We start from the raw sequence: 13,814 nt of genomic DNA, 5'->3' as shown, positions 1-13,814 counted from the left end.
AGGAATGGTGCAGCCCTCGAGAAATCTTGAAGGCGCGCATCAGAGGTGGGAGTACGGACAGAAGATAGACGTAAGTCTTCAGAAGATCGTAAGGGCCTAGACGGGACATACTTGTGTATAAGCGAGGATAGATAGGTGGGAGCAGCATTATGTAGAGATTTGAAAGCAAGAACCAGAATTTTAAATTGAGCTCTATATTTTATAGGAAGCCAATGTAGGGACTGACAGAAGGGTGAGGCATGGGAGCTGCAGGTGGACAGGAAGATGAACCTCGCCGTCGCATTAATTATGGACTGTAACGGCGCAAGTTGGGAGCACGTAAGGCCACTGAGAAGCGGATTACAGTAGTCAAGACGAGAAAGGACAGTGGAATGGACCAACACCTTAGTCGCATCTGGCGTTAAGTAGGGGTGGATGCGCGCAATGTTTTTGAGATGGAAATGACAGGATTTGGCGATAGATTGAACATGAGGCTTGAAGGAGAGGTCGGAGTCAAAGAGAACACCTAGGCAGCGAGCCTGCGTGGTTGAGCTGATGGTAACACTGTTGACCTGGAGGGAGACAGGCACAGGAGTAACAACACTTGAGGGAGGAAAGACCAGAATTTCAGTTTTGGTCAAGTTTAGTTTAAGGAAGTGGGCAGCCATCCAGTTAGAAACAGCAGAGAGGCAGTCAGAGACACTAGTCAAGAGGGACGGGGAGAGATCAGGAGAGGATAGGTAGATTTGCGTGTCATTCGCATAGAAATGATAATGGAAGCCAAAGGAGCTAATGAGTTTACCAAGGGAGGCAGTATAGATGGAGAACAGTAGGGGACCAAGGACTGAACCTTGGGGGACACCAACAGAGAGGAGTTGGGGAGAAAAAGAAGAACCAGAGAAAGAAACACTGAAAGAGCGCTGGGAGAGGTAGGAGGAGCACCAGGAGAGAGCAATATCTTGTAGACTGATATTGCAGAGGATGAGAAGAAGCTGTTGATGATCAACAGTGTCAAAAGCCGACAGGTCAAGGAGAATTAGGATAGAGTAGTGACCACGAGATTTTGCAGCGAGTAGATCATTGGATACTTTGGTCAGTGCCGTTTCCACAGAGTGCTTAGCGCGGAAACCAGACTGAAGCGGGTCTAGCAGAGAGTTGGACTCGAGGAAGTCCGTCAATCTCGCATACACAATTCTTTCAAGGATCTTGGATGCAAAAGGAAGTAGCGAGATAGGACGATAGTTGGATGGGGAGTTAAGGTCAAGATTGGGCTTCTTTAGAATTGGGGTTACAGTTGCATGTTTGAAGGGCGATGGAAATATACCAGAGGAGAGAGAGTTATGCAATGAAGAAAGAAAAAAGTAAAGAAGGCTTGATTATGATCCTTACTTTGTACTGGCTGCGGGATTTTACACTCAAACCTCCAGCACGCAATATCCCAAAAGTGGATATATGGGTAATCAGTGGGCCCTGGGGATTTGTCAGATATTTGCTGTGGTGCGGAAAAAGGATAGTGCTTGTTGTCGAGAAATCAGTAGGAAGTGATAGTTGTAGAATTCCCCTAAAATGGGCTGCTCCCTCAGAGACACTGGCACAGTGGCACCAGAGTGGTATTGAGAGGCTAAACTTTGAAAATAAGGGCCAGAGGAGGTGGAGTGGTTACACATTTTTTTTTAATGTGCCTGATTGTCATGTAAAACCTGCATTCATGAGAACAACCAGCAGGTGTTTATATTGGCACATCCCCTGCAGAGTTTACCCAGGCGCTTCACCTCTTTTCGTTTTACCCCAATTACATTTTTGGCTTGACAGAATTCTTCTATGAGCTTCATTTCCGGTTGAAATAGAAAGCTTATTATATCTGTCCTGACCTTAATTGGCAGTATTTCTGTTTTTATAAATTTTTATTGTTGCGATTCACATTGCATCAATTGCTGTAGCATTGTTATTTGTCATAGTTTTCTTTTAATACGGTCAATATGCTCAGCATACAGTTAATATACTAAAGTAAATAATATAATTTGCCTTACCTTTTGTCCTGAAGGGTTTGAATGAGTTGCATAGAATATAACTCTGCTTTTATTTTGTGTGACAGACAATTTGGTTGTGACAGCCGTCTCTGTACAATGGACTGACTGAGTGCACCGCACACTTAAGCCTATGTCTGTTGACTTTGTTTAGAGCGGAAAAACGCATAGCTTTACATTTCAACTTAATTGCTGGATCTGTGGTTATTTAAAGGAACACTATAGGGTCAGGAAAACAAACATGTATTCCTGACCCTATAGTGTTAAAACCACCATCTAGCCACCGTGGGCCCCTCATGCCTCCATAAATATAGCAAAATCTTACTGTATTCAAGCCTGAAGCTGTAGCTCTGCATGCTGTTTGCCTCAGAAAAACTAGCTGTCTGCTGACATCATCAGAAGTGGTGGCCTGATCCAATCTCCATGCTTCTCCATAAGATTGGCTGAGACTGACAAGGAGGCAGATCAGGGGCAGAGCTAGCATGATTCAAACACAGCTCTGGCCAATCAGCATCTCCTCATAGAGATGAATTGAACCAATTAATCTCTATGAGGAATGTTCAGTGTCTGCATGCGGAGGGAGGAGACACAATGTTTGGATGCATTTTAGGCAGCCATGACCCAGGAATGATCTCTAACAGCTATCTGAGGAGTGGCCAGTGAAGTTATCACTACGCTGTAATGTAAACACTGCATTTTCTCTGTGTTTACAGCAAATATCCTGAAGGTAATGAACAAATGCAATACGCTGTAGTTGTACTGGTGACTATAGTGTCTCTTTAACCAGAATTTGTTGAGATTAGATGACTATTAGCTTGCCATTTTTAGCAGTGGCTTCTTTGGTTAAATGTCTTTTAAAAGGACTGATTGTGTGAAAATGGCAAAATATTTAAATTACTAAACAGTGATTTCTGAAGCATTGACCAGAATTTGATCACAGTAGCCAAGTTTGGACGGTGGTGGTTTTCGGCTTGGTAGGGTTGGCCCATACTTGCCAGCAATCCAGAATTTAGTGAGACGGTTTCGAATTTGATCCCCTCTCCTTGGGTATTATCTCAGGATACAATGAAAATGTCTCCATTGAGCACACCATGCATTTTTTGTTAACTGAGCATTTATGTCTAAACATGTCTCAAGTGTTTTTCATAGTGCTCTCTGTATGGTTAGGCCTGAATGACACAAACATTTACAGATATGAATGACACAAAGTGCATCTCTTGCACTTTTCCATGCCAGCGACTATCCCTGGTTGACAAAGTTGGCAGTATAGAGCAGCTTTTAACTCTAGTGCCAGTTGTGCAATGGTTTTTAAGCCTTCTATGGCAAATAAGTTATAAATATGTTGGTGTGGTCATTGACTAAACTGGGTCATCGTGGAGAATTGGCAAGGTAAAAGTACATTGAAGACCAAGACAGCTTAGGTGGACGTAAGTTGGAGATTTCTCCAGCCTGTCTATTGAGCTAAATTGTTGTTCCCTTGTCAGTTAACCACAATTTTCAGTTTAGTTAATGTTCCCCTGTATATTTGAACTTCATTTGTATTTTTCTGCGATTCCCAGGTATTTCTGTTTGTTCGTGATTGACTTTGTGTACATCATGGATAGGGGACATTGATCATAAACTGCTGAGAGAATTGATGTACATTACACTTGTAGTCACACAGTCCTTAAAGGGACTCTCCAGTGCCAGGAAAACAAACCATTTTCCTGGCACTGCAGGTCCCCTCTCCCTCCCACCTCCCATCCCAAGTTGCTGAAGGGGTCAGGGACCGCCCATGCTCCTGATGACGTTGGCGGTTGAGATCTATTGAGCATGCGCGGCGGCCGCCGGGGGAGACCTAATGCGCATGCGCTGCAATGCCGCACGCGCATTAGACCTCCCCATAGGAAAGCATTAAAATGCTTACCTATGGAGATTTCTACGACGCTGGAGGTCCTCACATAGTGTGAGGACGTCCAGTGATGTTATAGCACACTTTTCATGTGCTATAAACACGGAAGTGCCCTCTAGTGGCTGTCTGATAGACCGCCACTAGACGAGTTAACCCTGCAAGGTAAATATTGCAGTTTATGAAAACTGCAATAATTACACTTGCAGGGTTAAGGGTAGTGGGAGTTGGCACCCAGAACACTCCAATGGGCAGAAGTGGTCTGGGTGCCTGGATTGTCCTTTTAGGAAGACTTCCTGATCAGTAATTAAAGTGGAGAATGCTTTCCTTTCTTTTGTCTCTTTGGTTACAGTAACAAGAAACAAGGCTTGTAAACTGACTTAAGGGGACATGACCTCACAAGCAAAATAACAGACAGCATTTGTTCCTGAAATTATTCTAATGAGTCTTTGTTTTATCACCTCTTATATGAGTAGGTATTTTAAACAAACATACAAAGAAAAAAACAACATAACAAAATTCAGCAAAGGATCCATCGAGGAAGTTTGGATGAGGCCTACATTTTGCTCATTGTTTAGTGAATAAGGTCTAAAGTTCTTTAATACAGAGTGAATCCAAGAACTGTAACATACTGCAGGGAAACATACCACGAGATGGGAAAATACAGACTAACAAAAGCAACACGCGAGAGATTAATTACATTTAGTAATGTTTATTATACACGCCTTAACAACAGAATCATAGCATGCCATGCTCAATATAGGCCAACTGGCCAATGTAGTCTGCCCATTTCTTTTGTTATGGAAGACACTGACCTAATTTTAGTCCCACTGATATACTTACTGATATACTTACATCACATGAACATGTTTTTCTTTCCCAAAGATCCATGAATATTTTGTCTCTCTCCTCAAGCTTCAATGCAGAGAGGTGCCCTCTCTCCAGATTCCAGGAATACACTTCATTTCTTTCACACCTCTAAGGGTTCCATGTACAAGTTCTAATTATGCCTTTTTGCATTTGGGGTATATCTAAAAGCAGCTTGCAAAAGCGGCAAATCTCTTGTCTGTAGCCTTTGCAAGACCTCCCGTTCTAACCCCGCCCAGACTTTCTGTGGCCGTCCAATCACAGACTTCGCAATGCAATGCAATGAGAAGTCTTTGTTAGGCAGGTGATCGGAGTAATTGCTGCCTCTTGACTTTAGCTACACTGAGCTAAACAACCAGGAAGTAACTGGACCGGTTATCTGATTGACAGCCAGCAACCAGGGGATTGTAACAAGGTTTAGTTATAAAAGTGTCAATTTCTATTATAATCTGCCTGCACTGTCTGTAAAATGGGGAAACAAATACGCTAAAGTGCTTTAGATGTTTGGTATTGTTAGGTGAAGGATAGAAAGTTTGTGTAGTTTATTATTATTATTATAGGCAGTTTTATGAGATGAAAAGTAAGCCCAAGCTCAGTCAGAATGTTTGGGATATTGCCAATTTAAAAACCCAGACACATAATGATGCATGATATCAAGTTCTAAACGCTGGAAGTCTGTATGGCTTTTATTGTATTGCTGGATAAAGGTAATAAAGAGTTTAGAACAGCAAAATATGTTATTCACTGTAACAAAAAAGATCCAGCTGTAGGACCCTCTATTGGTTCCTACTCACGTTCACCTTAACCAAAAAATGGTGCTAGTTTTCTCACGTACCTAACTGTTAAACTGTTTATACTGCATTGGAGGAATGCCTTTGGGGTACCTCATAAATGATTGTTACAAGCTTATGCACTACAAAAATAAAGATTTATTTTTTTTTTAAAAAGAAAGAAAAGCAAAATAAGCTTGATAACATGGTCAGAAATCACAGTAACTGAGGGTTTAGGTTCATCTTAACATTTATAGAATTAGTCTAATGTGGTGAAGAGCAAATTGATAAAGGCACTAAAACTTAGTGATGCAAGTAGTTACAAGGTATTCAAATTGCTTCACTGTTCAAGGTGGTGAAGAGTACAATTAAATTGGCAATGTAACCCTTCTTAAACCCTCCCACCACTAAAATAATTTACATTTTATCTGACAACCAGTCTACCAGCGATGAAGTCCGTCTGATGCTACATGGTGCCTCACGTGGTACAATCACAGGCTTCCCATAGAGAACCTGTGTTTGGACTGTTTTTCCAATACAGAGCACATGCTGGCAAGGAAATAAGGGATTGGGTGGTGCACAGTGGAGGGTAATTAGAAAAAAAACATGCCCAAAATAAATGTGGGGCGGCCTAATGAGGGAAGGAATGGAGAGTGGGCTTCCCATTGCAGGATCTGCCTGCAAGGGAGAAGCAGTTACGTGTGTTGGCAGCGTGCAGTGCGCACTGAGTACAGACTTAACATTAGGCAGCCAGAAATATAGTTCTACGCTGCCTAGGTGACGTTTGCAGGGGTTTCAACTAGCCCCGGCAAACGAGTGCCAATACCTTTCTATGTACATTGTTTCAAGCTAAAACACTGCACATACAGACTTCTGCCACCATGACCACTTCAAATCACGGAAGTGGTTATGGTGTTTTGAGTAACCCTTAAAATCGTGGAGGGGTCTGCTGGTAGCCAGTGAGTCAGATAAAACAATTTAACAGCACAGCAATGGAAAGTGAAAGATGTGACAAGTTGCACCTGGGTTTGAGTATAGGTTTTGGTCAGTGTAATATTCAGGAACTGTGAGTAATTAATTTGTACCATTAACAACCCACAATAAAGGTGGGGGTCTTAGAAGATCTGTAGAACCAAAATATGTGGTTGTGTATTGCATCTATATATCTAACAAGCCACTGGTATCTTCGAAGGGCACTTCTTGCACTTACAAGATACAAAGTAGAAATAAAAGAAACCCAGGGCTTCAGTTTCTTTGAATTACATCTCCCAACGATACTCTGTCACTCGTCTAGAAAAATAGAAGGGAGATCTTCTCTTGTGTTGAGTCTGTTTAAATCTACAATATCACCGATTCTGTTTGTATATTGTATCTGCTCTTTGAACTGGAGTCACGCACCGTTTATAATCAGTAACAAACTCCGATTTATAAAAAAGAGGAAGAAGTCTGGTGCATTCTGGGAAATATGCTCTAAATACGAGGAATAGATCATTTCAGGTTAGTAATTAAGGTCTTAAACACTGATAAACCATTTGTAAAAGAAAGTACAATGGCATATTCATAGGAAATTGGGTCGGTTGAGGGGTGTTTATGCTCTAAACAATGAGTTAAATGTAGTCTTTTTAATATTAGTTAAGTCATGAATGCATTATTATATGTCGCTGTTTAGTGAATCCATTCCAAAGTCATTCCGTGAGTCCTAAGAATGTTCTTTGTATGAAATTCACTGCCTGCAGCCGTCATGTTTGCAGATAATATATCGAAGAAAAATAAAACCCCAAACTATTTTGTTCTAAAAAAAAAACCCAAAACAAAACAGGTTTTACCAAATTTTTTAAAACAAAGGTAAGAAACTGCTGATGCCTTTTCCTCCCAGGTATTGCCATTTGTGACAATGGTTTGTTGATTTATTATTATTCAGATTATTGGAAGTGTTCCTATTTTTCATGCAAAGTAAACGGCAAAGAAACAGGGCGAGTAAAAGTTTGCTCTTAATTGCCATAAAAGGTTTGGGGTAAATACCGTGGAAACCAATGGATTGTCTATGCTGATTGCTCCTTGTCTAGCACTTTAACCCCGTGTAATTTGAATTTGTAACTATGAAACCATAATCCGAATATAGAAATATATCTAATAATCAACCTTAATATCACTTTACATGTTTTCCATCCTTCCCCAGTGCACTGTTGGTTGCAGCGGTGTTTGACCGCGATGTGAATTGCAGAAGGGCAGCCTCTGTAAGTAAATCTCTCTTTACTGATGGCTTTAACTTGTGACATGTCATGCTTACTCAGAATGCATTTCTATGGTTTATTTTAATAATTATATAACACTCTGTTATTTTGAGAAAAAAAAAAGTCCTGTAATTAGTTACCTGTTCTACTTTGTATCATTACATGGTACACCAGTCCCCCCAGCAACTCAGAGATGAATTGTTTAACAGTTAGGTCTATCCAGTTTAACAACTTTGGTGTTCTTAAAGTTCGCCTCTAGCCATGGCATGTTGTAATCATAGCTGCGGGCTAGCATTGCTCTCTGCCTGCTCTGGGCTTGACCCTAATTCTCCCGCAGATTAACTTGTGTGTTGAATGCTGTACAAGCTGATCACTTGTAATGAACAGTGCTTGTGAGCCTGTTTGTAATCTCTCACCTTTTCGCATTCAGAGCCCAACGTAAGATCTGTTCTTTCACGTAGTCCCATTGTCTGCCTGCCATAAAGCTTTCATTGTGCATACACCGTGCATTGGACTTGACGGTGTCATTTAGGTATTAGCTGAATGATAGTACTGCCCACTTTTTTTCACTCACCCATCTCATTGCTCACTGGTCTTTCTACGAAAAAATATGACAAATAAGACCGGCCCAAATTAAATCCATGTTCTGCTCTTATCAGGTAGATGTTTATACGAATACATTGTAATATGATAGTCTATTAATATTAGAAGGACATTCCACTGCCCAACTAAAATAAATAAATCACTGTTTGGCATGTATACCCCCAATGAAAACATGCATGCTTTTAATTATTATCTAAAAACAGCCTGCAAAAGTTGCAGATCTTTTGTATGCAGCCTTTGCAAACTGCCCTTTCTAACCGTGCCTAGACTTTGTGACTGTCCAGTCACAGACTTCCCAATGCAGCTCAATGAGAAGTCTTTGCAAGGCAGGTGCTTTGGGCAATTGCTGCCTCTAAACAACCAGGAAGTACCAGGACCCGTTGTCTGATTGACAGCCAGGGGGTGTAACAAGGTTAATTTATAAAAATGCCAGTTTCTATTGAAATCTGCCATTTTTGAAAAATGGGGAAAAAGAGGACACACTGGTCTCACAAAGTACTTGAGCAAGCTAAAGTGTTTTTGGTGTTTGAAGTGTCCCTTTAAATGCATGATATAAAGGAAAGCTAAAGAAGGAGTAGGGCAGGGAGGCTAAGGCAGTCCCGGCTTGGGGCAGGGAGGCTGAGGCAGGTCCAGCGCGGGGCAGGGAGGCTGAGGCAGGTCCAGCGCGGGGCAGGGAGGCTGAGGCAGGTCCAGCGCGGGGCAGGGAGGCTGAGGCAGGTCCAGCGCGGGGCAGGGAGGCTGAAGCAGGTCCAGCGCGGGGCCGGGAGGCTGTGGCAGGTCCAGCGCGGGGCCGGGAGGCTGTGGCAGGTCCAGCGCGGGGCCGGGAGGCTGTGGCAGGTCCAGCGCGGGGCCGGGAGGCTGAGGCAGGTCCAGCGCGGGGCCGGGAGGCTGAGGCAGGTCCAGCGCGGGGCCGGGAGGCTGAGGCAGGTCCAGCGCGGGGCCGGGAGGCTGAGGCAGGTCCAGCGCGGGGCCGGGAGGCTGAGGCAGGTCCAGCGCGGGGCCGGGAGGCTGAGGCAGGTCCAGAGCTGGGCAGGGAGGCTGAGGCAGGTCCAGAGCGGGGCAGGGAGGCTGAGGCAGGTCCAGCGCGGGGCAGGGAGGCTGAGGCAGGTCCAGCGCTGGGCAGGGAGGCTAAGGCGGGCTTGGCGTCTGGCAGGGTGGCTGAGGCGGGCTTGGCGTCTGGCAGGGTGGCTGAGGCGGGCTTGGCGTGCGTCATGGAGGCTGAGGCGGGCTTGGCGTCTGGCAGGGAGGCTAAGGCGGGCTTGGCGCCTGACAGGGAGGCTGTGTGGCTCGACGCGTTGCAGGGAGGCTGTGTGGCTCGACGCGTTGCAGGGAGGCTGAGGCGGGCTCGGCGCGTTGCAGGGAGGCTGAGGCGGGCTCGGCACGTTGCAGGGAGGCTGAGGCGGGCTCGGCGCGTTGCAGGGAGGCTGAGGCGGGCTCGGCGCGTTGCAGGGAGGCTGAGGCGGGCTCGGCGCGTTGCAGGGAGGCTGAGGCGGGCTCGGCGCGTTGCAGGGAGGCTGAGGCGGGCTCGGCGAGGTGCAGGGAGGCTGAGGCGGGCTCGGCGCGTTGCAGGGAGGCTGAGGCGGGCTCGGCGCGTTGCAGGGAGGCTGAGGCGGGCTCGGCGCGTTGCAGGGAGGCTGAGACGGGCTCGGCGCGTTGCAGGAAGGCTGAGGCGGGCTCGGCGCGTTGCAGGAAGGCTGAGGCGGGCTCGGCGCGTTGCAGGAAGGCTGAGGCGGCCTCGCCGCGGTGCAGGGAGGCTGAGGTGGGTTTGGATCGTTGCAGGGAGGCTGAGGCAAGGCTCTGCTCGTTGCAGGGAGGCTGAGGTGGGATGAGGCGGGCTCAGCGCAGGGCAGGGTGGCTGAGGCAGGCTCAGTGCAGGGCAGGGAGGCTGAGTAAAGATTTGCTTTGATATTGTGGAACAATGGTCAAAGAAAAAGAATGTGAAATTATCTTTTCTAAAGGTGAGGAGTGGACCTGCTGTGTGTGCAGGTGTCGGTTTGTTCCTCCATTTCTTGTCACATGCTGGACCAGTAGCATCTGACAAAGACAGCGAGAAAAAAGCCCTGCAGGGCTCCACAAACAATGTGTACTTTATTTCAGAATGTAAAGCCATGGGTCATTTATACCGCAGCCTGTTTGTTTTGAATTCATCGCCTGGTGTTTGGTTATAAGCAGAGGCGTCTCATTTTCCCTTGTTTGTTCTCTGTTTTCTCCAGGCAGCCTTCCAGGAGAATGTGGGACGACAGGTACTGTAACTTTCTTTGTGTAATCTTGTTTAACCCATTTTGTGCTGGATGAACAGATTGACAATGCAGACCCATCCCTCTAAATTTGTTTCAAAATGTACTACAATCGGTCTCGAAATATTTCAAGGTGATGAACTTACCCAAAATTATGTAGATTACATAGGAACATCTCAATGCAGCTTTCTAGGTAATAACCCAACTATAAATGATGCTGCATGCACAACGTACATTGAGTAAGACTGGAACATGGCTCCATTAAAAACCATTCTTCTGTGCATTGCATACATTACATTACAATGAGGGATTCTGGATAATGACCTTACCATAAATCACATAGCACATACGGCTTATGTTACAGTAAAGGATTCTGGGTAGTGGCCTAGCTACAAATCAAGCTTACATTGAACCATGGGATTCGTTAGAACTCTTACCACAAATGGTAAACCAATGGTAAATTAATAGATTTAGAGTAAATATCTAAAGTAACCCAAATAATGCCATGTCTCACTGTAATGGGCACTACATATATATATATATATATATATATAAATATATATATTTGTTAGGCGATTACTCAGCATGTCTCACTGTAATGGGCACTACATATTATATATATATATATATATATATATATATATATATATATATATATATATGTAGTGCCCATTACAGTGAGACATTGAGTAATCGCCTAACAAACACACTGCTCAAAAAAAAATAAAGGGAACACTTAAACAACACAATGAAACTACAAGCCAATCACACTTCTGTGAAATCAAACTGTCCACTTATGAAGCAACACTGAGTGACAATCAATTTCACATGCTGTTGTGCAAATGGGATAGACAACAGGTGGAAATTATAGGCAATTAGCAAGACACCCCTAATAAAGGAGTGGTTCTGCGGGTGGTGACCACAGACCACTTCTCAGTTCCTATGCTTCCTGGCTGATGTTTTGGTCACTTTTGAATGCTGGCGGTGCTTTCACTCTAGTGGTAACATGAGACGGAGTCTACAACCCACACAAGTAGCTCAGGTAGTGCAGCTCATCCAGGATGGCACATCAATGCGAGCTGGGGCAAGAAGGTTTGCTGTGTCTGTCAGCGTAGTGTCCAGAGCATGGAGGCGCTACCAGGAGACAGGCCAGTACATCAGGAGACATGGAGGAGGCCGTAGGAGGGCAACAACCCAGCAGCAGGACCGCTACCTCCGCCTTTGTGCAAGGAGGAACAGGAGGAGCACTGCCAGAGCCCTGCAAAATTACCTCCAGCAGGCCACAAATCTGCATGTGTCTGCTCAAACGGTCAGAAACAGACTCCCTGATGGTGGTATGAGGGCCAGACGTCCACAGGTTGGGTGTTGTGCTTACAGCCCACCACCGTGCAGGATGTTTGGCATTTGCTAGAGAACACCAAGATTGGCAAATTCGCCACTGGCGCCCTGTGCTCTTCACAGATGAAAGCAGGTTCACACTGAGCACATGTGACAGACGTGACAAAGTCTGGAGACACCACTGAGAACGTTCTGCTGCCTGCAACATCCTCCACCATGACTGGTTTGGCAGTGGGTCAGTAATGGTGTGGGGTGGCATTTCTTTGGGGGACCGCACAGACCTCCATGTGCTCGCCAGAGATTGCCTGACTGCCATTAGATTTTGAGATGAGATCCTCAGACCCCTTGTGAGACCATATGCTGGTGCGGTTGGCCTGGGTTCCTCCTAATGCAAGACAATGCTAGACCTCATGTGGCTGGAGTGTGTCAGCAGTTCCTGCAAGACGAAGGCATTGATGCTATGGACTGACCCGCCCATTCCCCAGAACTGAATCCAATTGAGCACATCTGGGGCATCATGTGTCGCTCCATCCACAAACGTCACGTTGCAGCACCGACTGTCCAGGAGTTGGCAGATGCTTCAGTCCAGGTCTGGGAGGAGATCCCTCAGGAGACCATCCGCCACCTCATCAGGAGCATGCACAGGCGTTGTAGGGATGTCATACAGGCACACGGAGGACACACACACTACTGAGCCTCATTTTGACTTGTTTTAAGGACATTACATCAAAGTTGGATCAGCCTGTAGTGTGTTTTTCCACTTTAATTTTGAGTGTGACTCCAAATCCAGACCTCCATGGGTTGAAAAATTTGATTTCCATTTTTAAAGTTTTGTGTTATTTTGTTGTCAGCACATTCAACTATGTAAAGAACAAAGTATTTCAGAAGAATATTTAATTCATTCAGATCTGTTATTTTTGTGTTCCCTTTATTTTTTTGAGCAGTGTATAAATATATTAAGTAAGATATATATTTATATTTGTTAGGCGATTACTCAGAATGTCTCACTGTAATGGGCACTACATAGATACATATATATATATATGTGGCGAAACCAACCTCGCCACTGTCCACTTTAGAAACCTGGTTGCTAGCCTCCTGCCCTGCGACTATGGCCCTGGGATGGATTGCCCTTTGGGCATAATGGATTTTTGGTGTCTTGCTGCTGGCTCTTTAACTCCAAGGGAAAAGGGTTTGTACTTTTAAATTGACACTTCGAATGCCGTCGAAGTGGCCGCCATTCGACTAACGAACACGTGGCGGCGGCCATCTTGGTTCATTCCATGCGGTCAGCGGTATGTGTGGCCAAATTCATGGAACTGAAATCGGCTACACAGTTCCGCGAACACCGCTGAGCCTTCTCCCACAATGGTTTTGCAGCCGCAGAGACTAAGTCCCGTTCGAAGATTCGAACGCTCGTTCGAATGGGACTTAGTCGTTTTTCAGTCTGCCCAAATCTATGGAACTGTTTTGGGCAGGAACATGTGCTTGCGGTCGGTCATAAAGGGACCTCCAGCTAACTTTTTTTTTGGAATTGGCTGAATTTTGAGTATGTGTTTATTTCTCGCATGCTGATTAGGAAAATGTATGTTTTATGTTTGTTACATGTATATTTTAGAAGTTATAAATATTGTGTAAAAACTGTATTCCTCTGCCTGTGATAATGAAATTACCCATTGTGTTCAGTAATCATATTACAGGCAGAGGGGAGGATTTTGTGTGGGAGTGTCTGTGTATATTGTACGGATTGATTGCTTGTTCTGTAAAACCCTGTGGGCTGTACTATGTATGTGGATTGGGAATAAAAGAGACTGTATGTGCCAGTACAGTCAGATTCTGCTTGACCCTCAAAACGAAGTGTCGTCTCGTTA

At 44.8% G+C, this 13,814-nt stretch overlaps 1 protein-coding gene across 1 annotated transcript in view; it reads left to right on the top strand.

Moving 5' to 3' along the window:
• The window catches only part of TBCD (tubulin folding cofactor D), a 223,223-nt gene that overhangs the window by 126,141 nt on the left and 83,268 nt on the right, over window positions 1-13,814 (top strand). Inside the window, exons 16-17 of the mRNA XM_063456052.1 lie at window positions 7,711-7,768; window positions 10,582-10,611. Of these exons, the coding sequence (XP_063312122.1) occupies window positions 7,711-7,768; window positions 10,582-10,611 (88 nt within the window). The remainder of the gene's footprint in view (window positions 1-7,710; window positions 7,769-10,581; window positions 10,612-13,814) is intronic.

This window comes from Pelobates fuscus, chromosome 5 (assembly GCF_036172605.1).
Source record: "Pelobates fuscus isolate aPelFus1 chromosome 5, aPelFus1.pri, whole genome shotgun sequence".
NCBI lineage: Eukaryota > Metazoa > Chordata > Amphibia > Anura > Pelobatidae > Pelobates > Pelobates fuscus.
The sequence above is the reverse complement of the archived record's forward strand: the minus strand, read 5'-3'. Positions and strand labels throughout refer to the sequence as shown.